General features: G+C 51.4%; 2 protein-coding genes across 2 annotated transcripts in view; both read left to right on the forward strand.

The window, feature by feature from the left end:
• The window catches only part of SYMPK (symplekin), a 28,824-nt gene extending 14,846 nt beyond the window's left edge, over nt 1-13,978 (forward strand). The window contains exons 10-26 of the mRNA XM_006871323.1: nt 1,679-1,829; nt 2,048-2,252; nt 3,042-3,192; nt 4,323-4,558; nt 5,408-5,489; nt 5,779-5,892; nt 6,348-6,495; nt 7,390-7,550; nt 7,979-8,087; nt 8,400-8,500; nt 8,967-9,057; nt 9,738-9,839; nt 12,124-12,311; nt 12,745-12,921; nt 13,044-13,139; nt 13,323-13,664; nt 13,841-13,978. Coding sequence (XP_006871385.1) covers nt 1,679-1,829; nt 2,048-2,252; nt 3,042-3,192; nt 4,323-4,558; nt 5,408-5,489; nt 5,779-5,892; nt 6,348-6,495; nt 7,390-7,550; nt 7,979-8,087; nt 8,400-8,500; nt 8,967-9,057; nt 9,738-9,839; nt 12,124-12,311; nt 12,745-12,921; nt 13,044-13,139; nt 13,323-13,664; nt 13,841-13,978 — 2,592 coding nt within the window. The remainder of the gene's footprint in view (nt 1-1,678; nt 1,830-2,047; nt 2,253-3,041; nt 3,193-4,322; nt 4,559-5,407; nt 5,490-5,778; nt 5,893-6,347; nt 6,496-7,389; nt 7,551-7,978; nt 8,088-8,399; nt 8,501-8,966; nt 9,058-9,737; nt 9,840-12,123; nt 12,312-12,744; nt 12,922-13,043; nt 13,140-13,322; nt 13,665-13,840) is intronic.
• A 323-nt stretch (nt 13,979-14,301) lies between these two features.
• Nucleotides 14,302-27,246, forward strand: part of RSPH6A (radial spoke head 6 homolog A (Chlamydomonas)) — a 24,363-nt gene continuing 11,418 nt past the window's right edge. The window contains exons 1-3 of the mRNA XM_006871469.1: nt 14,302-14,870; nt 21,294-21,531; nt 23,655-24,419. Of these exons, the coding sequence (XP_006871531.1) occupies nt 14,302-14,870; nt 21,294-21,531; nt 23,655-24,419 (1,572 nt within the window). The remainder of the gene's footprint in view (nt 14,871-21,293; nt 21,532-23,654; nt 24,420-27,246) is intronic.

Genomic DNA, 27,246 nt, shown 5'->3' on the forward strand with positions numbered 1-27,246 from the left:
AGCTTATTCTTTTAATCTAGAAGCTCCACTGAAACCTGTTTAGCATCTTGTTGTTAAGTGCTCTTGAGTCAGTTCTGACCCATAGTGACCCTGTATAGGGTTTCCTAGGAGTGAATGGTGAGCTTGAACTGCTGGCTTTGTGGTTCAAACCGACTTTGCAGTCCAGCACATTAACCCACAGCGCCACACCAGCACTTCCTCCTAGCCACACGCAACCCTCGCTGGTAGACTTGCCAAAGATTGGGCTTTTTGTTTGGTTGATATTCTTTGGGCTTTACCTATCTTGTCCTCCTTCTGCTGTCTTTGAGTTTGGTTTCTTGTTCACCAAAGTTGTAAGTGAAATGCTCGACTCACTTGGTTTTGGTCTTTTCCAATAATAAGAGGGAGCCATGGTGGTGTCTAAGCTAAGCATTCAGCTGCTAACTGAAAGGTTGACAGCTCGGATTCACCAGCTACGGCTCAGGAGAAAGATGGGGAGTCTGCTTCTGTAGAGATTGTTGGTAAATGCCATCGGATTGGTTCCAACTCACAGCGACCCTGAATAGAGTTTGCAAGGAGTGGCTGAGTTTGAAATGCCGACTCTGCAGTTCAGACCAACCTAGTAGTCTCATGCTTACCCTGCAGCGCCATAGCAGGAGATTACAGCCTTGAAAACCCTATGGGTCCATTTTACACTGTCCTGCAGGGTTGATTTCAGTCAGAACCAACTTGGAGGTGATGGGTTTTGGGGTTCCAATGTAAAGCACGTAAGGATTTGATTCTACATCTACTTCTCTCGTTTTAGCTGCCTCCCACGTGTACTGGTTGGTGGTATTTTCATCATCATTCTAATTATTCTGAATTAGAGTATGTATTCCAAATTGCAGCTGTGTGGGGAGTTTTGAATGGTGTGTTGCAGTTTCGGGCAGGCCCTGTGGTCGATATGCACACTGAGGACACTGACCAGTGTTGAGGTCAGGTCCCGCACACAGCTTTCTCCACTACTACTCTTTCCCCTCTCAGGACAGGTCGCCAGCTCGGCTACCTCTTAGCCTTTCCCCCTATAAGCCTTCACCTACTCCACTCTGATTCTCACTTCCCCTTAGGTGCTTTTTTTTTAAAAAAAAAATGTTGATGCGAACAGGAAGTAGCTTCAAAAAATTTGTGCAAAAATGGAATGAAAAGAGAGAATTTTTCCCCAAACCTTACGAGGCCCCTGAACATAACCCCACTCACCCATTTCTCTGTGTGGCTGTTCTCCCTCTCCTCTTCCACTCGGTTCCTCCCCCGTTGACACAGCCCACTCTAAGCTTCCTGTTGAGCCTTCCGAATGGCTGTTGTCAGTTTGATCCCCTGCAGGTGGTTCTTTGAAAGAACATAGTGCTTACAGCAGACAGACTTCACTCCTTAAGCTAAACTGTGTGGTTTAAAGACGACTTCAGCCTCCCTCAAGTCTCCATCTCGGTGCCACTTTCCTGGGGAGCCAATGCCTTCCCTGACCCTCCGTGATGTGCCTTCTGTCAGTCCACATTTCCCTCTCTCACACAGCACATGCTATCGTTACCCACCTCCCCCGACTTCCTGGTCATCAGACTCCGCCCTGGTCACTGCTGTTACCGCAGCATGGACCCTAGGCAGGGAGCGAATATGTGGTGGGTTGTTCACTCAAGAAGGCTCCCTTTCTCTGGGTGCCCTGCAGGTCCTCATCAGCATGGTGTACCTGCCCGAGGCCATGCCCGCCTCCTTCCAGGCCATCTATACCCCAGTGGAATCAGCAGGCACCGAAGCCCAGATCAAACACCTGGCTCGGCTCATGGCCACACAGATGACAGCTGCGGGACTGGGGCCAGGTGGGTGAAATGGGGACCCAAAGAGTACCCCCTGCTGAAAGGGGTGTGGAGGTTCTAATGCAGTCTCATATGCATAGGGCTTAGCTTGGAGCCTGGCCCTGGGAGTCCTCAGATGTTGACCTTGCTGTTACCGTGACCACAGTGTTGCCACATGGGGGAGGCAGGGCTAAGACCTGGGAGCAGGCCAGGCTGACGAACCTGGTGCCACTTTCTCTCAGGTGTGGAGCAGACCAAACAGTGCAAGGAGGAGCCCAAGGAGGAGAAGGTGGTGAAGCCCGAGAGTGTTCTGATCAAACGACGCCTGTCTGTCCAGGGCCAGGCCATCTCAGTGGTGGGCGCCCTGAGCAACATGTCCACTCTGGAAGAGGAGGCACCCCAGGCCAAGAGGAGGCCAGAGCCCATCATCCCTGTCACACAGCCCCGGTGAGCACTGGGGCCTGGCTGGCAGGGGTGTGTGAGAGAAACAGGACGGTGTGGGCGGTGCTCTGTCTGACTCCAGAGTTGATGCCACCACCACTAAGCCTGAGTTGTTTTCCAGTAAGCAGAAGGCTCAGTGTTCTTATGGTTGTTGCCGGGGTCTTGGTGGTATCATTCTCAAACACATCATGTTGTGATGGTTAGGTGCTGCAGAGCCGGTGCCAACTTATGGTGACCCTGTATACAACAGAACAGAATCCTCACAGTCATTGCTAAGTTCAAGCCCATTGTTCAAGCCCATGGGAAAATGCAGTTAGTTCACAGGGATGGGTGGATGACTCGGTGAGAGAGTTTGGGGCTGAAAGAAGTAGGGACTAAAGCATTAGCTCCTAACCTGTACTTGTCCTTAGTGTCATTATTACCTCCTACACAGACCACCAAAGCTGGAGCCAGGCCATGCGAGCTCTCCTGCTCCTCCCCAGACCCTCTGCTCCCCTCAATCCCTCCTCTCCTGTCACATCAGCTCCCTGAGCAGCCAAGCGGGTCCCAGTTCTGGTCCCTCAGGCACGCACCATTGCCTCTCTTGGACAGCGCATCCCCTTGTCCCGCGCTTCATTCCAGTTTCCTGACTCACCTCATGGCTCCTTCCCTGAAGCCCTTTTATAGCACAGCATTCTCCACCCCTCCCTGGCTCCCTTCTGTGCCTCTGTCACTGGGGACTTCGAGAGGGTCTGGGGAGGGCTACAGACAGGACGCTACAAGTCACTGTGTCCATGTCCCTGCTCTCCCACATAGGCTGGCGGGTGCTGGCGGCCGTAAGAAAATCTTCCGTCTGAGTGATGTGCTGAAGCCCCTGACTGACGCCCAGGTGGAGGCCATGAAACTGGGAGCCGTGAAGCGGATCCTTCGGGCTGAGAAGGCTGTGGCCTGCAGCGGGGCTGCCCAGGTGTGCCTCCTGCCCTCTGCAGGCCTTTCCGTCTCACTCCCCAAGTGGGAGGCAGGCCTGGGGTGTCACCCACTCCAGAGCCCAGCTCTGCCTGCCCCTTACCAGCCCTGGGACCTCGGCCCAGCCACTCTGCAAGGTTCCCCTCCAGCCTCTGTAGGACAGGAGGCAGTGGCAGAGTAGACAATGCTTGGATGCACATGAGCTCTGTTTTGGATCGTGGATTCTGTGGTTGTCATTGTCATCATCGTTCAGACACACTGGATCCATCAATCCCTGACCCAACCGGCTTTGGAACTTCAGTGACGTGCCTTTTTGCCTGTTGTTTCAGGTTTATTTTTAATATGCCAAGGAGTTGAGTTGGAATCAACTCAATAGCAACAGTGTTTTCTTTTTTCTAACTTTATTGTGAGTTGAATAATGGTTTACAGAGCAGACCATCAGTTTTACATTCACCCAATTGTATCCTTTGTCGTTACAATGATTGTAGTCCTCTGTATGCACCATCAGTTCACAGTATTTACTTCCATTTACCTTAACTCTTGTATTTCTGCAAAAGGAACAGGGTGGGGGTGGGGGTGCATTCCTGTGTGTGTGTGTGTGTGTGTGTGTGTGTGTGTAGGTAGAGATAGGAATTAAGAGCCTGGCAGTCTGCTCCTGTAAAGACTGCAGCCTTGGAAACCCTCGAGGGCAGTTCTACTCTGTCCTGTAGGGGATTCGAGTCAGAGTGGACTTGATGACACCCAACAACCTCCTCTAAATACACACTTTGTTCAAAACCATTATCAAGTGGTACAGATAGGAGTCCTGGGCCACCCGCTATGTCCCAGCCCCTCCTGGCTGGTGTACACATTATGTGATCCCGTCAAGGTTGTGTCCTGTGTGCTGACCTGCCAGGAGAGTGCTCCTAAATTCACCACTGTAGTCTAGAATGATAACTCATTTGTCCACACAAACAGAACTCTATGGGGCAAAGACTCATCAGCTTACCTTCTCCAGAGCCCTGATGTAGACATGGGCTCCAAGTGGGCTGGAGGGCCCTGAGCCTGGTGGAAGGATCACAGCACACAGTATTGTGCTGTCCCAGGTTTGCCCACCCCAACACTGACTTGCTCGCTCACTCCCTACCCCAGGTGCGCATAAAGATCCTGGCCAGCCTGGTGACACAGTTTGACCCAGGCCTGAAGGCCGAAGTCCTGTCCTTCATCCTGGAGGATGTGCGGGCGCGCCTAGACTTGGCCTTTGCCTGGCTCTACCAGGAGTACAACTCCTACCTGGCTGCTGGGGCCACAGGAAACCTGGACAAGTACGAGGAGTGCCTTATGCACCTGCTCTCCGGTCTGCAAGAGAAGCCAGACCAGAAAGATGGGTGAGTGGGCCCCGGGCACCTGGCCTGGCCTCGCCTTCCTGTCCCTGAGAGTCTCTCCTCCTTCCTCTTCCTTAGGATATATACTAGGAGGCTTCAACAAGCTCATGCAACACTGGAATGAAAAGATAATGGAATTTGTTTATGAGCATTTAGAAGGCCCCCTCATAAACCCCCAAATATGGTCTCTGAGGTCTTTCATGATCTAATCCGTATTAACCTCTTCAACCTCTTTTTCTGCTCTCTGGCCTCCAAATTTTAGCCCGACTGCCTTTCTGTCTGTTCTGTGAACGTTCCGCCTTGAGCCTTGGTGCTTAAACTTCTCTATACCTGGAAGGCTGTCCCCTGCCCGCTACATGACTGGCTCTTTCTCCACCAACTTCTACTTAAATACCACCTCCCAGCAGCAGCCGCGTGTCTTCCCCACTCCACCCGCATCCTTCTCTCTCATTGCTGTTTTACTCAAAGTGTTTCATGTAGCCTGACATTTTGCACTGATTTCTTTCCTCCTTCATAGACTGTAAGCTCTCTGAGATCAGAGATGCTATCTGTGCTAGCCACTTCTAGAGCCCCAGTCACTGGCCCAGAGCCTGCTGTTCAGAGGAATTGTGTAAAGTACATAGTTAGGAATCCCCTTTGACAGAGGTGTGGAGCTGGTTACAGAGAAGCCAAGTCTCAGCTCTCATCCCCCAGCTGGCAGCCTCGTCGCCTGGTCTGCTCTGTAGTCAGTGGATTGAGCCGGCTGCCCCTGAGGGTTCCGCTGGCTCCCAGCTCCTATGCATCAGTGGACAGGTTTTGAGGGGGGAGAAGGGTGGTTGGGCTGACCCTTCCTGTGCCCTGTCCTTCTGGCAGGATTTTCACCAAGGTTGTGCTGGAGGCACCGCTGATCACTGAGAGTGCACTGGAGGTGATTCGGAAGTACTGTGAGGATGAGGTGAGGAAGGCCATGCAGGTCTCCAGCCCCACACCCAGCAGGAACCCTGCAGCCCTTGGGGGTCTGATGGGGGCTCTGTAAGGGACCAGGCTCTTTGTCCAGATTCCAGATCTGAGTGGAGATGGTCATAAATATAGACAGCTCCCCAGGGCACTCAGATTACTCTGCTGTCATCCCATCTCCCCACTCTCCCTCCAGCCCTCTTGCTGCTGTGGGTTTGGGGCAGACTGAGAAGTGGGGAGGTGATAGAAAAGCTAGGTCTGGCTCATGGCCCCTCTACCTCCCACAGAGCCACACTTACCTGGGCATGTCCACACTTCGAGACCTGATCTTCAAGCGCCCATCTCGCCAGTTCCAGTATTTGCATGTCCTGCTTGACCTCAGCTCCCATGAGAAGGACAAGGTGATGCCCTGACCTACCAACACCAGCCAGGCTTGGCTGTCTTCAAGCCAACGATTTTCCCACTCCTTCTTCTGCCCTAAGTGTCTAGCCCAGCCTCTTCCACATCCCCCTGGAAACTTCTTTTGCAACAGTTTGGGGATTTTTAGGTGTTTTTTTTTTTTTAATTCCTTCTTCTCCCATTTGCAGTGGTGTAGAGCAGCTGGGAAACTAGGGGCTGCTGTGCCTGACTGATCCTGCAGTGCACATGTGCCCACTTCCAGAGGAAGGACGGTGTGTTAGCACTTATGTGTGATGAGCTCTTAAGGCCTCGCTGAGCACTGCCCTCCTTCAGACCTCAAAGACACAGTGCTTAGTGCTGTGAGCCCACCTGCACACCAGTTGTGGGAGCCCCAGGGAGGCTGGGGCCTCCTGGGGCTCTGGCTGTGTTCACACCAGCTCTGCTCCCTTGCCCCCAGGTGCGTTCTCAGGCCCTGCTCTTCATCAAGCGCATGTATGAGAAGGAGCAGCTGCGAGAGTATGTGGAGAAATTTGCCCTCAACTACCTGCAGCTGTTGGTCCACCCTAATCCACCGTCTGTGCTGTTTGGTGCCGACAAGGACACAGGTTTGGCACAGGTTCATCAGAGGGGTACTGAGCACCTGCCATGTCCTAGATTGGGGCTGGGCACGGGACCAGACATGCATGAATGCTAAGCCTGGCCCAGCCCACTAGGGATGACAGCCAGATGACAATAGAATTAAGAGGCTGTGGGAGCCCAAGGGGCCACCTGGTCTAACCTGGGGGGCACAGAGGACTTCCAAGATGAGGGAGCGACTGAGCTGAGACCCAGAGGACAGGACAGCTAGCCAGGAGTAGCACTCCAGGAAGGGCGTAGCAAGGAGAACAGTCATTGGCCAGGCAGGCTGCCCGGAGGAGAGGACATGTGAGCCAGGGTGCTCAAGTAGTCGTCTGATTTCTTAGCAAGACCTGGGTCCCCCAGAGTCACAGACAGGGGAACTTTAGCCCCAAATAAATGCACCATTAAAAGGGAGGGCCCCCAGCCAGGTTGAGGAAACACAGGGTTCTGAGAACACAGGAGACCAGCTCCTCCATGGTAAGTGGGTATAAAAAAGAACTTGGGAAGCTAGAATCAGACAGAGGGAACAGCATGTGCAAAGGTTTAGAAGGGGGAACCATGGGGAGCTGAGTGTGATCACAGAGAGCAGCTGGGCAGGAGCTCCCCATCCAGGGCTGTGGGTAGTAAAGGGGAGGCACTTGGGCATTCCCCTGAGGGCACAGGGCAGTTAGGGTAGGGTTCTGAGCAGGAAGGGCCAGCTCAGAGTTGCCCCTAGGAAGATACCTAGTTTAGATGTCGGAGAAAATGGGAATGGGTGGGCTTCTGCGCCACACTGTGTCCCTGAGGATCACCCTGGGAGGGATTGTCCTGCCCCCTCCTCCCGAGAGCTGGTAAACACTAGGGGTTGGGAGGAGCCAGCCTAACCCCTGTCTTGCCCTCAGAGGTGGCAGCACCCTGGACTGAGGAAACAGTGAAGCAGTGTCTGTACCTTTACCTGGCCCTGCTGCCTCAGAACCACAAGCTCATTCACGAGCTGGCGGCCGTATACACAGAGGCCATTGCGGACATCAAGCGGACAGTGCTGAGGGTCATCGAACAGCCGGTGAGGGCCTTGAGCCCGTCAGGGTCTTTCTTGAGTATTTCTGCCTCCACATGTGCTCTGTGGGAAAGGTGGTCAGTCCTGGGCTGAGGGGCTTTGTAACTCTCGGGGCATCCTCATGTCCATGGGAAAATGATGAGGTAGGTCTCAGACAGCAGACAGACAGGTCAGGATAGATCTGAACCAGCAGAGAGGATGCTGCACAAGGTTGGGCCCTGATGCGATTGAGTGGAGAGTCTAAGATGCTCTGATTTTCCACTTTGCCCAGGTCCTCCAGCTCCCTCAACCCTGTCAGCAGCTCTTGCTCAGAGCCTCAGTATTCTCACAGCTATGTCCCCAGCCACCTTGAGTGCTCACCCTGGCCCTCCTGAGTGTCCTTGTCCTCTCTTTGCTCAGTCCCTGGCCCAGACCTCCCCTCATTCTTCCTGTAGATCCGAGGAATGGGCATGAACTCGCCAGAGCTGCTCCTGCTGGTGGAGAACTGTCCCAAAGGGGCCGAGACACTGGTCACCCGATGTCTACACAGCCTCACAGACAAAGGTGCCCCCCACCCTCCATCCTTTCCCTTCGCTTCCCAGGCTTGCCCATAGTCATCCCTGCCTAGCTTCCCTGTGACCTGGGCTCTGCACCCCTGGGTCCCTAGATCAAAAGGCCTCTTTTGGATCTCTTTCCACCCTTGGGCCTCAAGTCTCACCCACTGGAACAGTGCATTGCTAACAGTGAGAAACAAAGAGCTAAGAGCTCCTGCACCGAAATGAAAGTGTCCCTCCTTTCTGCCTGCATACCTTCCCCATACTTCACCCCGCACACATTCCCAGCTACACCTGTGCTTACTACTACTCCCGCCTATAGTTCCACCCTCCCCAGAGCTGGTGAAGCGGGTCCGAGACCTGTACCACAAGCGCCTGCCTGATGTCCGCTTCCTCATCCCTGTGCTCAATGGTCTGGAGAAGGTAGGGTGCTGGGACACCCCTCTGTCCGCCCCAGGCAGGGCTCAAGGCAGAGCAACACGCTTCTTGCGATAGTTGAGGCAAAGATGGGAGAGAGGGAAAAGGAGAGCAAGAGGGTGGGATCATCCAGATTGCCTATGGTCTAACATTGTAGATGCCTGACACCCAGGCACCCCAGAACACAGTGAGCTTTGCCTCATCCTCCTCTGTGCCCTCTCCGTTATTGCTCGGGGACCTCCGTTTCCTCGTCTTTAAATGAGGAGCCCTGTTGACGAACGGTAACGTGCTGAGCTGCTACTCAGAGGTGGTTAGTTAGAGCCCACCCCGCAGCTCTGTGGGAGAAAGACTTGGGAATCTGCTCCCAACCCTGTGGGGTCATTATGAGTCAGAATCAACTGATTTATTGTTAGCTACAGCATTTACCCAACAGTAAATGCTGTATCTGACTGGCTCTCTGCCCTTCCTGTAGAAAGAGGTGATCCAGGCTCTGCCCAAACTTATCAAACTCAACCCCATTGTGGTGAAAGAGGTCTTCAACCGCCTGCTAGGCACCCAGCATGGTGAGTGACGCCCCCACTGGGCCAGAACGCTGCCGTCTCTCCTGCCCATTACCCAGTCTCATGCTCCTACCCCCACCCCAGGAGGTGAGGTGGGGAGTGCAGGGGTAGCTGCTGCCATCAGATCAGATGGCCCAGTTGTGTCCAGGGTGAGGCCTATGCTGCAGCTTCTCCAAGTGACTCCCCATCCAGGACCGAGCTATCCTGCATGCTCCCTCAACCACATCTTTGGGTCTTAACTGAGCCCTGTAATTGTGGATGAGGGGCTGCTGGACACAGGCTTTGGGACGTAGTCAAAAAAAGAAAGAAAAAACCACTCAACTTAGAAAAATGACCAAGTGAGGTAGCTCGGATCCCTCACCCACTTCCCTTGGTGGGAGCTCCACACAGAACTACGGAGATGAAACAAAAAGCGCAGGGGTCGGAAGACCCTAAAACAGCCGCAGCCAAGCACCGCCTCTTACAGCCTGCTTCCCTGCAGGGTCCACACTTTCTTCCTGGCTCTAACTCTTTGTCCCAAGCCCCGTAGTCTAAGAAGAGGGACCTCATTTCCCACCATACTACCCTGAACATGCCCGATCTCAGCTCAACTCTGCCCACTGCCCCTAGTCTGGGGAGCTGGGACCCATCTCTTAACTCCTGTGCTATGTCTTCTTCCCACCCCACCATCTCACCTGCTGCAGGAGAAGGGAACTCGGCCCTGTCCCCCCTGAACCCCGGCGAGCTTCTAATCGCATTACACAACATCGACACTGTGAAGTGTGACATGAAATCCATCATCAAAGGTGAGTAGCTGCTGAGTCAGCCAGGTGGGATAGGGCGCCTCCTGAATGGAGCAGCTGGGGAAATGTGGGCACCCTCCTGCCCTACTGTAGCTGAGCAGGCTCAGAGGCCCAGCTGGTGGGCCGATTCAGTGCCTGAAGCCTTGAGACTTAGGCCCCAGGGCACTTCCGGACTGAGACTGGAGGGGCAGCTCTGGCTGGCTGCGGAGGGAGCCTCTGTTGTGTCCCTAGCGCTGCTCACCACGAGCAGATTCTCAGCCAGCCTCTCCTAGTGCCTAGCAGGCCTCCTACTGCACCTGCACCGCGACTGGTAAGTATGACATCGAGGAAACAGGCTCCAGAGAAGCTAAGTAACTTGCCCAGGGTCACACAGCCGTTAAGTGGTGTAGTGGAGAATACACAGACTGAAGTCACATGGACCCAAGTTGGAATCTCAGCTCTCCCTGTTTCACACGCACGAAGAGCTTGGGGGCTCAGGACCACTGCTCATGAGGTGGCCTCCCTCCTGCAGCTCTTCACTGCTCTCCACCTGCCCTGTCACCCTCTCTCTCCAAGGAAACGTTTCTCTGATTCATCCTCGGAAGGATGTGAGGGAAGTGGCCTTTGAGGCTTCCTTAGCGAGTTCTTGAAGATGCAGGGTTACTGTCAGGAGAAGGACTCGGGAGGGTCAGGGTCCAGGCCGTGTTCTGACTGAGGAGGAAAGACCTTGGGGTCAGGTGGGAGAGCGCTGGTTCAAGAGCGAGTCTGGTAGCCCAGTGCAGTCAGGGACCCACTCCCAGGACCGCATGCTCACACTGCGTGTGAGTTTTAAGGGGTTCACGGACACCCCGAATGCCCACTCATGGGTCCAACTCTAGATCCTCTGGTCTGCCCAGCCCCTCCATGGTACGTGGAGGGGGAAGGATTTTGCCTCGGGTCACATTGGCAGGCAGCAGCCAGGCCCTGCAGCCCCGTCCTTCCTTACAAGGAACCTACTCATCCAGTCTGTTCTGTGCCCATGGCCAGGCCTGGCTGCTCTACGAACCCCCTCAATTCTTGGTTCCGGGGCCATAAAAGCCCAGGAATTCCCCAGTTCCTAACCAGACGTAGACTTCTTTCTGGGGAGCTCTTCTGTAACTAGATCTCCGCCCCACTTCACTGCTCATCAGTTAAGAAAACAGCCCTTCTGCCAGCCCTGTCCTCGTGGGGCTCCTGGTACACCCATCCCCAGACAGTGATCAGCCAGAGTGTGGGGCATGAAAGAGCTTCCTAGAGGAGGGGCCCGGAGCTGAGCCCACTGAGGGATGAGCTGGCAGGGAGAAGGGAAGATGTCTGCAGCAGGGGTTTGGCCTGGATGTGTGGAGGGCAGGTTACAAGACTAAGGGAAGAGGGAACTGGGGCTGGGGGGCACTCAGATGCCAGAGACCGAGGACCCAGTAATGGCATGATGAGTAGGTGCTTCCTGTCTTTATGGAAGGCTCTCCCTAACACTCGCACCCTCTGCATGCACACTCTCCGTCAGCCCTTTGGTCTAGACACCTAGCCTCCTCCTTGCCTGTCTTCCTTTTATGCTTCCAAACCCCCAGCTTCTCACCCCCACCCCAGTCCTTATAAACACCTCACCCTGCCCCCACTACCCCACAGATCTGTGCCTTACTTCTGCCTCAATAAAGACTTCCTATCCAAGTACTTACCTGGCAAGTTGTGTTTGCGGAAGATGGGGTTTCAGAGCAACTCCTGGGGTCTCCCCATTAGCACAGTGATCAGGGCACATTCCCCACTCCTAGGGACAAACCTCAAGGCCTGCCCTAGCCTGCCTGCCTTCTGGGGGGTGGGGTGCAGTGTGGTAGTGGCCCTTCCAGAACCCCCTCGGTCTTGAGCAGGGCTGCTCATTCGAGGTGCAGGCCTCGTTCTCTCCTTTTCATTCCTGTGTTGCTACATAAGTCTAGACCTAGTGTCCTTCCCCAAGGCAGTCCCTTTACCAGCCTGATTGGTGGTCAGTAGCTGCCTGCCCTCTGTGACTGGGAGGAGAGGGCTGTCCCACCTTGTGCAGCCAGAAAGTCTCCAGGGATTGGCCGTGTCTTCCTAGCCCCGCAACCTTTGGGAAGGTTGCCCTCCAATGAGAAAGGGCCTAAGTCTCCCCACTGCCCCCAGCATGGGACTTTTCCAAGGACTGGGCCAGTGTCCCCTCAGAAAGGGGCCTGTGCTGGATAGAACTCCCCTCATGGATGGACCGTAGTGCTGGGAAGGGCGTGGGCTCCTATCGCTCAGGGCAGAGGGCACAGGCCCACACTCTGCCTCCTTGCAGCCACCAACCTGTGCTTTGCGGAGCGGAATGTGTACACATCGGAGGTGTTGGCCGTGGTGATGCAGCAGCTGATGGAGCAGAGCCCCCTGCCCATGCTGCTCATGAGGACCGTCATCCAGTCCCTGACCATGTATCCCCGCTTGGGGGGCTTTGTCATGAACATCCTGTCCCGCCTCATCATGAAGCAGGTAACCCCCAGCAGGACGAAAGCCAGGAGTACAGCCGAAGGGCTGGGAGAGATACCAGCAAAGGCATGGCTGCCTCTCCACCTGTGCCTGCCAGGACACCTGTGCCGAACGATGGCCCGGTTTGTCAAGAGAAGCAGAGTCGGGGTTTTCAAAAAAATACACTGCAAGAGAAGGCAGACCCCAGGTTCCATGTGACTGCAGACTGGGCACAGGTCCACCTCTGTAACACCCATGTGACCCCAGACAAGTCCCTGTACCTCCCTGGTCCCTGCCTGTGTGACAGCCAGCAAACCACGGTGTCCCTCTGCAGTTGTGAGAATGAATCCTAGAGAGGGCGGCTCCTAGCCTCTCCCTCGCTGTCCTGTGCCCAGCACGCGGGTGGAGAGGAAGCTGGCTGCCATGGTGGCCTCACAGCTGCTCCCTGTTCACCCAGGTGTGGAAATACCCTAAGGTGTGGGAGGGCTTCGTCAAGTGCTGCCAGCGCACCAAGCCGCAGAGCTTCCAGGTCATCCTGCAGCTGCCACCTCAGCAGCTGGGCGCCGTCTTTGACAAGTGCCCCGAGCTCCGTGAGCCCCTGCTGGCCCATGTCCGCTCCTTCACACCCCACCAGGTACCTCAGGGCTCTCAGGGACTGGCACACTGCCACCACTCCTTGGACCTCGGAGGGTGGCACAAGGGAAGGGGGCCTGGTCAGAGCCCCCCACAGCGCCCCATCCTGTCTTTCTGCTGCAGCAAGCACACATCCCCAACTCCACCATGGCTATTCTGGAGGCCAGCGGCAAGCAGGAACCTGAAGCTAAGGAGCCGCCTGCGGGGCCAGTGGAAGAGGTGAGGGTCCTGCAGCCCACCCACTCCATCCCCAAGCAAGAAGATGTTCCTGTTGGGAGTGGGTTGGGGGACCGTCACCCCGATCCCCGTGCTACCGCAGCCACACTCTTCTGCGCCTTGGGCTGCATGCCCTGCGCCCCCACCATCCCACCTACTCACATCTTTACCCACTCCCACCCACAGGACGACCTAGAACCCCTGGTCCTGGCACCAGCCCCAACCCCCCGGCCTCCCCAGGACCTCATTGGCCTGCGGCTGGCCCAGGAAAAGGCCCTAAAACGGCAGCTCGAGGAGGAGCAGAAGCTGAAGCCCGGAGGAGCGGGGGTCTCGGCCTCCAACTCCTCAGCTCCCGCCGCCGTCTCTGCCTCTGCCCGGCCTGGCCCTCTACCTCCCGAGGAAGTCATGGATTTCCGAGAGGAGGGACCTGAGTGCGAGACCCCGTCGATCTTTATCAGCGTGGACGATGACTCGGGCCTGACTGAGGCCGCGCTCCTGGACTCGAGTCTCGAGGGACCCCTGTCTAAGGTAGGGACCCCTGTCTAAGGTAGGGACCCCTGTCTAAGGTAGGGACCCCTGTCTAAGGTAGGGACGGTCACATCGGAGCAGCAGAGGCGGGCACAAGCCAGAGCCCCGTGGAATGTGTGCACACACACGGTTTCCACGCTGACCAGGGGCCCCACTCCCTGTCTTATCACCAGGAGGCAGCAGTGGCGGGCGGGCAGACCTCAAAGGAGGAACGGAGCCCCCAGACCCTTGCTCCTGCTGGAGAAGACGCCGTGAAGACCCCCAGCCCGGCCCCCGAGGAAGTTTCGGAGCCTGAGACCAAAGGAAACAGCTGACGGGACTGGGCGGGGTGGAGCTTTGCCTTTCAGAAAATAAAAAAAAACTTGCTGGCCTGGGGCGTGGGTGCTGTCTCTTCTTTCCGCTGCCTGAGTGCTGCTTGGCTGCTGCGGGAACGAGCAGGACCTCGCGGGCCAATAACTAAACCTCTGGTGCGAGGCGCTGCGCCTGCGCGGAAACCCTACCCCCTAACGGCCCGCCCCCCTACCTGGTCCATAGACTAACTATTAGCACAGTGGCTGCCCCACGTATGCTGCTGGGCGAGTCTCCGGGACTGCCTTCCTGCAAGCAGTCCTTCTAGAAGTCCGTCCCCCTTCAAGTCATGGGGGACCCACCACCGGACCCTGAGCACCCTTTCCAGCAGTCCATGAGCCGGCAAGGTTCTCAGGACGCCGACTCGGATTGGCGGACTGGTGAGGACCCTTGGGTGAACCAGCCCAACTTGACTGAGATGTCTGAGGACTTCCAAGGCCCAGAAGCCCAGGTGGGCGGTTTGGAGTACCCGGTACAGACTGCCGACCCCACCCAGGGCTTCCAGGTCTATCCTTACATGGAAGAAAACCACGGCCAGAGCATGGAGCGCAGGGCCAGCCGGCTGCTACCACAGACGGATCAGAGCCAAGGCACCACCCTCCAGCAGATGGACTTTGCCTATCAGGATCCCCGCTCTGACCTCTTAGGCCAATTCACTTCCTACCAGAGAGAGGACCTACAGCTTGAGGATAGCCAGCACGGGCCCTACATAAGGGATGACCCTGCCCTCCAGTACTCACCCTCCGAGCTGGGCTTCCCCTACGTTATGGAGGTGCCAGAACCCGAGCCGCGGGAGCTAGCCGTGCAGAATGCCAAGGCCTACCTGCTGCAGACCAGTGTCCGATGCGACCTCAGCCTGTGAGAAGGGTCCCCAGGGGGCAGGGCCCAGGCAGGGAGGAGCCTCAAGCTGTGGGGCGGCGGGGTGAGGTGGGAGGGAGATGACACATCTCATGAATCTGAGATGCTCTATGGACTGATTATAAAACTAGGAGTCCAAAGCCCCTGGTTCCAAACGAGATCCTCCCCTAAGTGCCTTAAGTTGAATTTGTAGGTAAAGTCGAAACAGGTACACACATTTCTTATGTAGCCTTACTTTGGTGGTGGTGGTGGCGGTGGTTATGTGCTGTGGAGTTGGTTCAGTTCAGACTCATAGCGACCCTGTACAGGGTTTCCAAGTTTGTAAATCTTTTATGTGAGCAGAAAGCCTCATCTTTCTCCTGCAGAACCGCTGGTAGTTTCGAACTGCTGACCATCAGGTTACCAGCCCAATTCATAATCACTATGCTACGAGGTCCTTTAGGCTTACTTTAGCACATGAAAAAAGGAACACTGGTGGTGCTTTGAGTTAAGCATCGCCTGCTAACTGCAAGGCCCAAACCCAACAGGCACTCCTGGAGAGGAAGATGAGGCTGTCTGCTTGTAAAGATATAGTCTCAGAAACCCTATATTATGATAAATGAGAAAGGACTGAAGCTGTCCAAGACTTCAGTTTGCTTGGCTCCACAACCAACACTCACGGAAGCAGCAGTCAAGAAATCAAACGATGTATTTCATTAGGCAAATCTGCACATGCCCTCTTAAAGTGTTCCAGAACACTTTAAGATAATCAATTTGAGTCCTAAAGTGCACCTGACCCAATCCATAGTATTTTCAATAACCTCATATGCATGTGAAAGTTGGACAATGAATTAAGGAAGACCGTTGAAGAATTGATGCATTTGAGTTATGGTGTTAGAGGAGACTATTGTAAGTATCATGGACTGCCAGAAGAACAAACAAATCTGTGGACTTCTGCAAGTACAAACAGAATGCTCCTTAGAAGCCAAGATGGCCAGACTTTATCTCTCATACTTTGGCCGTATTATCAGGAGGGTAAAGTGGAGGGACAGTGAAGGAGAAGGAGACCCCCAATGAGATGGGTTGGCACCGTGACAGCAGCAGTAGACTTAAGCGTGGCAGCAATTGTGAGGATGGCGCAGAACTGGGCAGTGTTTCATTCTGTTATATGTAGAGTTCCTCAGGGTCGGAACTGACTCCATGGCACCTAAGAACAACGTGAGTTGGACTCAGTGGCAGTGGTCTGGGTTTTCTGGTTTAGTGTAAGTAAAGACTGAAAGCCTTGAAAAGGCTTTCAAAGCTGTCCATGTGGCAAGTGAAGCTAACTGTGATGAAGAATTTGTTTCAAGTAGAGATTGAGTCAATCTTTTCAAAGTGAGGGCAAACTTAACCACTGCTGCAAAGTTGATTCTAATTCAGTGACCCCACAGGACCCCTTAGGGTTTCTGAGACTTAATCTTTTCTTATCGAAGCAGACCGCAGCATCTTTCTCTCCTAAAGCAACTGGTGGGTTTGAACAGCCCACCTTGAACTTTAGAAATACAATGCTTAACTCACTACCCTATCAGGGTTCCTAGTGTAAATTTATATAATATACATAGATGTATGACATAAAGAGCAAGAATGAGTGAGTTGTCTCTAAATGTGATTACTAACAATAGTTAATATTGACTTAACCAAACATTGTACCAAAGACTTCACACATTAATATCTGCCCCCAGTGCTGAGACTACTCCATCTAGCCCTATTTTACAGAAGAGGAAACTGAAACAGAGGTTAGGTTACATGTCCAAGATCACACAACTAAGGTGTGATCGAGCTAGAATCCCAACTCCAGTGATCTAGTTCTTAAAGTCTTCCCTCAACTTGCTAAGTAAGGCGACTTTAGCTACACTCCCAGTACACCTCTTGGCCCATATTACATCCTCATGAAGCTCATCAGTTAGGGAAAGAATGAAAATCAACATAATTAATGGGGCTAAGGTGGAAATTCTGGTAGCATAGCGGTTACGAACTGGGCTGTGAGCCTTAAGGTCAGCAGTTCAAAACTACCAGCTGTTCCGCTGGAGAAAGATGAGGCTTTCTGCACCTGTAAAGATTTGCAGCCTCAAAAATCCTGTACAGGGTCACTATGAGTCGGAACCGACTCCATGGCACATAACCACCACCATCGCCACCACCAAGGTGGAAATATAGCGGGGCCAGAGGGACAGGGCTATTGTTAGGTGCCATCAAGTCACTTCCAACTCAGGGACACTGTGCACAACAGAACCAAACACTGCCCAGTCCTGCACCAGCCTCCCAATGATCACACTTGAGCTCACTGCTGTTGTCATGGTATCAATCCATCTCGTTGGGGGGTTCTTCTTTTTGGCTGACCCTCCATTTTACCAAAGGAGCTCTGGTAGCATAGTAGTTATAAGTTGGGCTGTTAACCTCAAGGTCAATAGTTTGATGAGGCTTTCTGCTTCCATAAAGATTTACAGCCTTGGAAACCATATACAGGGTTGCTATGAGTCAGAACCGACTCTATGGCACACCACCACCACTTTACCAAGCATGATGTCCTTTTCCAGGAACTGGTCCCTCCTGACAATATATCCAAAGTATGAGAGAGGAAGTCTTACCATTCTTACTTCTAAGAAGCATCTGGCTGTACCTCCAACACAGATTTGTTTGTTCTTCTGACAGCCCACGATCTTTAGCAACATTCTGCTCCAACACTAGCTGAAATGCATCAATTCTTCTATGGTCTTCCATATTCACTGTCCGACTATCACATGCATATGAGGTTATTGAAAATACCATGGCTTGGGTTAGGTGCACCTTAGTCCTCAAACTGACATCTTTGATCTTGAACCCTTTTGAAAGGTGGTCTCAATATAAAGCGCAGCAAGTATAGAGGCTCTAAGGCTCGGTATGCTTGAGGAACAGCGAGGAGGTTAGTGCAGTTGGAACCAAGGGAGCAAGGAGGAGATGAAACTAGAGAAGTACTGGATCTTGCTCAAAACACCCATTCTTCCTCTGCTCAGAACCTTCCATGGCTCCCTAGTGCCCTCAAGAGGAAGTGCAGGCTCCTCACCACAGCCTTCAATGTCCCTGTCCGTCTCCAAATTCCATCTCATCAGTACCTCCTCCTACTTCAGATCCTAGAGTCCAGTCAATATTAACCTCTTGTTTCTTAACAGAACCCAAAGGTGGGGCGCTTCAAGATCCCTTCCTGAAAAAGCCTGGCTTAAGTTGCCACAAGGCTCACCTATTCTGACCCTATCCAACTTCAATGGTGGCTCTCCACCACACCCAACATGCTAACAATGGAGTTTCCACACAGCAAAGAGTCATATACACGTGCTTTGAAATCACACCCACCTGGTTTCAAATCTTGACTGTGCCATCCCTGAGTGGCCTCATGACTTGCAGAGTGGAGACCCTAATGGGCACTCAAGTGCCCAGCATAGTGCATGACTCAGGTGAATGGAAACCATACCATTATCAGTTGGGCCTCTTCTCTCACACCCCTAACACACACTTCAGCCACTGATCATCCATCATGCCAGGCACGTCCCCATCTCAAGACCTGTGCACGTTTCCAATCATACCATCGGCAAACCATGACAGATTTCTTTCTTCTTTGTAATCTTTATACTTTCCCTTTAGTTTTTCATGCCGTACTACACTGGCTGGGACCTCCAGAACAGTGTTAAATAGAACTGGTACAAGTGGGTCACTTCATTCCCATTCTCACAGGGGAAAAGACTCAGTCTTTCACCATTATGTTTGCTTTTGGCATGTGCTTTGGACGGCTGTGGTCACCCTCTATGAGATTACCTACAGTTCTTATCTTGCTGTAAATTGTTTTTAATCAGGAATGGGTATTGAATGTTAGCAAACAATTTGCCTACATCTATCCAAGTAATCTTACCTATCTCTTTGAACATAATACCATGGTAACATCACATTTTTCAATTTCTCTATTGTCCTGGCTTCCTGGTATGTGTCCAACTTAATCATGATGTTTTATCCATTTTTAGAAATGGATGGATTGGATGCTATTTGCTATAATACAAGGTGGCTTCAAGAAGCTTAGGAAAATCTCATTATTTTTCAATTCCATTTTTCCATAAACATCTTGAACATATTTTGTTTAGGATTTTTCTGTATCTATGTTACTAAATAAGTTGGAATATTCCCTTTGCCAAGCGTTCTTGATTCTTGGAATCAAGATCATGTCACCCCAATGAGATGGATTGGCACAGTGGCAGCAACCATGACTCAAATGTAACAATTGTGAGGATGCCATGGGACCGCATACTGTCAAGGGAATTGTGTTGTGAATGGGATCGCTATGAGTAGGAACCAATTTGATGGCACCTAACAACACAACTCTGTTACTATGAATTAGAGTTAATGCAAGGCACCAAACAACTGATGTGACTGTGTGGTTCGTTGTGTGACAAACCCATGAACACCTGGTAAAGTCAGGCCTTGAACCCTTGCAGATGACTCCATAGTTTGCCTTCTTAAGCACCACACCACAGGAAGGAGAGAAGATTTGCCTACACATTTATTAGCCATTCCTAAAACAAGCTCTATTGCATTATCAAGATAATCATTTCCTGTAAAGGTGGATGTTTTGTAACAAAAGGAGGAGAGTGGTTGACTTTGCAGTCCAGGAGTGGAGGTCCCTGGGACCATCAAGTGAGAAGAGAGGAGTGCGGGACCCTACCCAGAGAAGCAGTGATGCCAGAGATGGAGGCAGACACGATGATGTGGACAGATGGAGAGGCTGGGGACTTTAGACTCAGGGAGGGAGTGGGGCTGTGTGCTGATGGCCAGGGGGCAGGCCCGTGGGGTGTACCCTTTGGTTGTTTGATGATGCATGGAGGGGATTGTAATGAAATGAAATATGACAGGATGAACGTAAAGCTGGTGTTCTCCCATGTAAACTCCCATAATTCACAATTTACAAAAAAAAAAAAAAAAAAAAGATCATGTCAGACTCAGAAAATGTCTCAGGACCTGAATATCTGCTGTCCCTTCTGCCTGAAACACAAATAGCTGCATAGCTCGCTCGCCGCACTTCATTCAGATCTCAACTTAAATATTACCTTTCCCTGCCTCCATCCCTATTTATCTCCTATCCCTGAAAGCCCTAACCCCCACCTGCTGTTCTGTTGACTACCATTACCTGGTGTGGCCTGTGGGTTAATGCACCAGACTGCAAAGCCCTTTGAACTGTAAGGTCAGCAGTTCATTCGAGCTCACCAGCTGCTCCTCAGAAACCCTATACAGGGTCGCTATAGGTGGGTATCAACTTGATGGTACTTAACAACAACAACAACATCACAATAACAGGAATCTCTGGGTGATGCCAAAGGTTAAGCGCTTGGTGACTAACCAAAAGGTTGGCAGTTTGAACCCACCCAGAGGTGCATCGCAAGACTGGCCTGGCAACCTGTTTTGGAAGGGTCATGGCCTTGAAAATCCTGTGGGGATTGGACTTCCATGGCGATTAACAATAGCAATAACCATTCCCTGGTTGTTGTTTGGTACCTTCAAGTCAATTTTTTTTATTCAAAGTGACCCCATATAATGGAGGTCCCTGGGACCGTGAAGGGAGAAGAGCAGAGAGCAGGACCCTACCCAGAGAAGCAGTGATCCCTGAGATGGAGGCAGAGACAATGACATGGGGAGATGGAGCAGCTGGAGACTATAGACACAGAGACGGAGAGGGGTGGTTGAGGGGGGTGGAGGGATGGAGGGACAAGAAGGGTGAGGGGGGTAAGGATTGTAGGATGTACCCTTTGGTTGGTTGATGATGCATGGAGGGGATTGTAACCATGGCAATGAAACAGTATACAATAGGATGAATGTAAAACTAATGTTCTCCCCTATAAACTATCACATAATTCACAATAAAACATTTTTTAAAAAAGTATCAGTTCTACAGTAAAAAAAAAAACACAACAAAGTGACCCCATATGACAGAATAGAAGTGCCCCATAGCATGTTCTAGGCTGTGATCCTAGAGTCCTGGTGTGGTGCTGTAGGATAAGCACTAGATGGCTAACCACAAGGTCAACAGTTCAAACTTACCAGCCACTCCTCCAAAAGCCCAGTCAGGGTCTCTATGAGTCCTAACTGACCCATGGTCATTATAACCTTGACAGGGACATCACCACATCTCTCTCCCATGAACCTCAGGGTGGGTTCTGACCACCAACTCTTCTATTAACAGCTAAGCTCTTATCTGTTTCCCAACTAGGACTCATTCCCTGAAAGACTTATTTGATAAATGTCCATCTCCCCCATCAGAATGTCAGCTTCACCAGGGCAAAGACTTTCTCTCTTCCCTACTATGTCCCCAGGGCCAGGCACACTGCCCTGAGCCCACTGAGCTGAGGGAGTGATGTCTTCTCTTCTCTCACCCCCTACCTGAGGCAGGTATGAGCACCTGGTGAACCTGCTGACCAAGCTTTTGAACCAGCGCCCCGAGGACCCCCTGTCCATCCTGGAGTCGCTGAACCGCACCACGCAATGGGAGTGGTTCCACCCCAAGCTGGACATGCTAAGAGATGACCCTGAAATGCAGCCCACCTACGAGATGGCAGAAAAGCAGAAGGCACTGTTCATCCGGAGCAGTGCTGGCGGGGAGGGCGATCAGGAGATAGAGGAGGAGGTGGTGAGTGCAAAAGGGGAGGCTCCCTTATGGTGGGATGGATGCTGCCCCAGGCTTAAGGTGGAGCCTGTGCTGACCAGAAACACTTTTAGTCTGTGCCCGGAAGGAGCAAGACCACAGGGGACTTGACCTCCATGGTTAGGGTTTGTGCTTTCTCAGAATGGTGCTAGGCACCATGTGAAGGTGTGAGGCAGAGGAAAGAGTGGGTTAGCTCTGCATTTTAGAAAGCTGACTCTGGCAACCATGGGGATATAGAGACTTGTTTTTCCCATCAGCCATAAGCCTTTCCTCTAGAAAAAATAACTGGCCTGGCACACCTTTTCTATGAAACTCACATGCTACCTCCTGGATCTCAAAACACTGAAAGGCCCCAGTTTCCCCGTTTGTAAATTGATTCATGCCAAGAACTCTTCTACTCATGGTTTATTAACATTCTACCACCCTCAGAATATACCAGGCGGCTGCAAAAAGTTAGTGTAAAAATGGAATAAAAAGATAATGGAATTTTTTTTCATGAACTTTTTGAAAGCTCCTCGTATATATAGTTCCATGATCCCAGAAATGAGCAAATCCTTAAAAATTGACATTATTTCTTCACTCGTTCAACAAATTTTTATTGAGGATTCTGTTTATAGTAGTAACAAGACTTCAAAAAGTGCGTGGAAACCTCCCATTCTCTTTTCATTCCATTATCCCCCCTCGTACACCTCCTAAGCCCCTGACATTATCTGGTTTCACCCCTAAACCAACCCAGTGAGGCAAGTACTATTTACCTACCATAACTAAAGAAAATCCACTGCCATTGGACAGATTCCGATCACAGCCATCCTGCCTGGGGAGTCCAAGGCTGTAAGTCTTAATGTGAGCAGAAAGCCTCATCTAACTCCTGTGGAGTAGCTGGTGGGCATGAACTGCTGACCTTGTGGTTAGCAATCTGGCGCTTAGCCTGCAGCACCACCTCTGCCCATTTTATGGAGGAAGGAACTGAAGCTCAGAGGGCGTAAAGCTAGGAAGTGAGAGAGACAAGCCTAGTGGACCAAGACCAGGACCGGCAAAACCTCGCTATAGCCTCTACCCTACATGCAGGTGCTATGGGCCCATGCTTGCTGCTATGCTGCTGAGCTTGTAGGGTCTTGAGATGGGGATGTGCCTGGCATAATAGATGAAAAGTGACTTTGGGATAGGGGGATGGTGAGGAACATGTTACCAACCTGATCAATGAATAACGCCCTTGGGTGAGCTGAGATTAAGTGAGAATCTAAGTCTTAGGTGGAAAGGACCACGTTTATCTGAGAATACCATTTTCCATAAGGAGCTCTGGTAGCGTAGTGGTTACAAATCGGGCTGTAAACTGCTAGGTCAGCAGTTCGAAACTACCAGCGGTTCCGCTGGAGAAAGATGAGGCTTTCTGCTCCTGTAAAGATTTACAGCCTCGGAAACCCTGTGCTGGGTCGCTATGAGTCGGAACTGACTCCACAGCACTTAACAAAAACAACAACAAACCATTTTCCATTTCAGGCCGTCACCCCCCCATAGAAAGCCCCCACCCTGTTAGAACTGTTGCTGTCCCTCTTCTCTCCCCATTGCCCCATCTAACACAATACTGAAGGCTCTACCTCCTTAGAATGTTTTGTCCCCTAAAATGCCCACCCCTTAGAACACCCCCCCACAAGCCTACCACCTGAACAATGCTACCCCCTCAAAGGCCCTGCCCCTGAGACTGCTTTGTCCCCACCCCTCAAAATGCACACCTCCTTAGAATACCTCCTCCCTGAAAGCCGCCCCCCCTTAGAATCTGTAGCTGGGTTTCTCCATCTAGGGCCTGTGAGTGGACAAAGGTCATGAAGAACACAGGTGCCTGGTCTTTCCTCTGCTCTTCCTTTTTCATCCTTAGGATGGTTGGTCCTTGAAATTGTCACTTCATTTCAAAAAGTGGCTGCTGCAGCACCAGCCATCAAGGCATAGCTTCCCCCAGGGACTTCCTCTCTGTCACTGGCCAAAACTGGTTCTGTGACCACCACTACCACCAGAGGGCGTCTGGGTTCCAGAATGTTTTTGTGCCCTGACGTCTTAAGAATCAGGCTAGCCCGCAGGACCCCAAACTCATTCCCTCTGCCTTTCCACAGACGGAGACACCCGTGCCCAACATCATGGAGAAAGCCTTCTACTTCGAGCAGGCGGGCATCGGCCTGGGCTCTGACGAGAGTTTCCGCATCTTCCTCGCCCTGAAGCAGCTGGTGGAACAGCAACCCATCCTCACCTGCCGCTTCTGGGGCAAGATCCTGGGGCTCAAGCGTAGCTACCTGGTGGCCGAAGTGGAATTCCGGGACGGTGAGGAGGAAAGCGAAGAGGAGCAGCTGTCGGAAATGTTGGATAGCGGTGAGGTCTTGGAGGCACATGGGGAGGAGGAGGGAGAGGAGGACGAAGAGAAAGTGGCCGACCTGATCCCCAAATCCACGTGGAAGCCACCAGCTGTCATTCCCAAGGAGGAGAGCCGCTCAGGAGCCAACAAATACTTGTACTTCGTGTGCAATGAGCCAGGCCGACCCTGGACACGACTGCCCCACGTCACCCCGACCCAAATCGTGCACGCGCGCAAGGTCAAGAAGTTCTTCACCGGCTACTTGGACGCCCCGGTCATCAGCTACCCTCCCTTTCCAGGCAACGAGGCCAATTACTTGCGCGCGCAGATCGCGCGCATCTCGGCCTCCACGCACATCAGTCCACTAGGCTTCTACCAGTTTGGGGAGGAGGAGGGCGATGAGGAGGAGGAAGGTGGTGCGGGCCGTGACTCCTTTGAGGAGAACCCCGACTTCGAGGGCATCCCAGTGCTCGAGCTGGTTGACTCCCTGGCCAACTGGGTGCATCACACACAGCACATCCTGCCGCAGGTGAGGACCGGTCACTGGGGGAGGGGCAGGCCTCGGCTTCTGCGAGTTCAAACCTAGCTGGCTTCCTAATACCATTTCCTAAGAATACTCAGGAGTGTGGCACAGCAGGCGGGAGAACACTGGACCCCAAGGTGGGTTTGAACTTCAAGGTCGGCAGTTCAAATTCACCAGCCATTCCTTCGAAACCTTATACAGAGTCGCTGTGAGTCAGAACCGACTCGACAACACTTAATAGCAACAACAAGACTATGAATGAGGAGTCCTGGTGGCGCAAGAGTTAAGCAGCTAGGCTGCTGACCAAGAACTGGGTGGTTGGAACCCACCAGCTGCTCCTGAGGGAGAAAGATGGAACTGTGGGCTTCAGGAAAGATTACAGCCTTGGAAACCCGATGGGGCTCTTCCACTCTGTTCTAGAGGGTCTCTGTGAGTCAGAATCGACTTGAGGATGGTGAGGTTTTAATCATAATAATGTAGCTTATTCTCTGGAACCCCTGGATGGCCCAAATAATTAAGCACTTGGTAGTTTGCACCTATCCAGAGGTACATCAGAAGAAAGTCCTGGCAGTGTGCTTCCAAAAGGAAAATCCAATGGAACACAATTCTACTCTGCACACATGGGGTCACCAAGAGTCTGGATGGACAGTCAGGCAACTCAACAACAACAACTGTGGTAAATAGTATTCAAATCAACATTCATTCATTTAACAGATAATTGATGGTCCCCTGCTAGAAACTTTAGGAGTTCAGTATTTTTCAGATTTTAAAGAAGGTGGCAAGGTGCAATTGCCCCACAGGATTTGCAAGATTGTAATATTTATGGAAGCAAATTAGACACATCTTTCTCCTTCAGAGTGGTTGATGAGTTTTGGACCACCAATCTTTTGGTTAGCAGGCAGTGCTTAGTCACAATACCACCAGGGGCTCCTCCACACATTATAGAATGTGTAGCATCCCAAGCAGGGGGATGGAGCAACAAACTGCATTCAAGTGCATTATATTATTCTTGTTACAAAACTTATTCGGAGTCCTGGTGTAGTGTTATAGGATAAGCACTGGACTACTAATCACAAGGCCTGTGGTTCAAACCCACCAGTCATTCCTTGGAAACCCTAGGTAGGGTCACTATGAATTGGAACGGACTCAGCAACATTTAACAACATCAGCACCAGAGCTTATGAATAGCCTCTGATTAGTTCAGCTTCAGGGCACTGCCAAATGAATTTATGAAAAAAAATAATAATAAAAGCAAAAAACACTTTTGGTTTTCAAAGCTTTTTGGGTTTTGGAATTATGGATAAGAGATTGAGGACTGAGATTTATTGAGTACTTACTATGTGATGCTGTGGGTTAACGCGCCAGACTGCAAAGCCGTTTGAACTGCAAGGTTGGCGGTTCAAGCTCACCAGCTGCTTCCCGAAAACCCTATACAGGGTTGCTGTGGGTTGGAACCAACTTGACAGCACTTCACAACAATAACAACTATGTAACTAAACTCTTATTTTGTTAATTTATTCATTCTATACCGCTCCTAGGAATTGTGGTATAGCGCTGTGGGCTAATACGCCAGACTGCTAAGTTAAAGTTGTTTCAATGGCAGGGTTGGCAGTTCAAGCTCTCCAACTTCTCCTTGGAAACCCTATACAGGGTTGCTATGAATCGGAATCGACTTGATGGCACTTAACAACAACAACAACATACAGCTCCTACTGAACACTCTTCTTTCAATAATCATGTACTGACTTTTCAATGTCCTGTTGAGAAATAGATACAGATATGATTCCCATTCACTAGGCAAGCATTCATTCATTCATCCATCTATCCATTAATTCACTCAACACATTTATGGACTCTTCGGTAGCTCCTGTAACCCACCAACAATCCAATAGGAAGAATTCATGATATCTCTATCCCACAGATGAGCAAGCCAAGGACCAGATGGGCTGCCAAATGTCAAGTCCACAAGGACAAGAATTTGGGATATCTTTTGTCAAGGACTTATCTCTAGCATCTAGGCTTATGCCTACCTATATAGTCTAAGATTCATATTTCGTATATTCCAGTTTTGATTATTAATGGATGTTTACAGCTGTTTCTCCTCATTTTGAGTTGTGCCCCAACCGCAAATGAAGGTGCCAAAAGCTTTCCTCAATTTGTGTCATCACGGTCAACTCTACTTTGAGGACGCAGCTTTTCCCAGCTGTATTTTGAGTGCCTTCCAACCTAAGGGGCTCATCTTACAGCACTATATCTGACAGTAGTCTGATACTATGAATAATGTTTCAATATTCAATATTATGTTGCTATCTGACAGTGTTCTACAGCTATTCATAAGGTTTACAGTAGCTGAACATTCAGTAGTCCGTCTCTTCTTCTTTCTAGTCTGTCTTAGTCCAGAAGCTCAGCTGAAACCTGTCCACCATGGGTATACCCTGCTGATATTTAAAATAGTGGTGGAATGGCTTCTAGGACAATAGTAACCGACAAGCCACCAAATTACAACAAATTGACAGACGAGTGGTGAAGCGGAATGAATGAAGTATGAATCTAGGAAAATTTAAAGTTGACACAAATGATTTGGAATGCATAAATCGGTATCTTAGGCATTAGTAAGCTGAACTAGACTGATATTGGACATTTTGAAACTGACAATCATATTGTTTACTATATTGGGAATGACAAATTGATGAGAAATGGTGTCATGTTTGTCATCAAAAAGAACATTTCGAGATCTGTCTTGAAGTATAATGCTCTCTGTGATATGATAATATTCATATGCCTACAAGAAAGCCCAAGGAGCTCTGGTAGCATAGTGGTTATGAATCGAGCT

This window comes from Chrysochloris asiatica, unplaced genomic scaffold (assembly GCF_000296735.1).
Source record: "Chrysochloris asiatica unplaced genomic scaffold, ChrAsi1.0 scaffold00168, whole genome shotgun sequence".
Lineage (NCBI taxonomy): Eukaryota > Metazoa > Chordata > Mammalia > Afrosoricida > Chrysochloridae > Chrysochloris > Chrysochloris asiatica.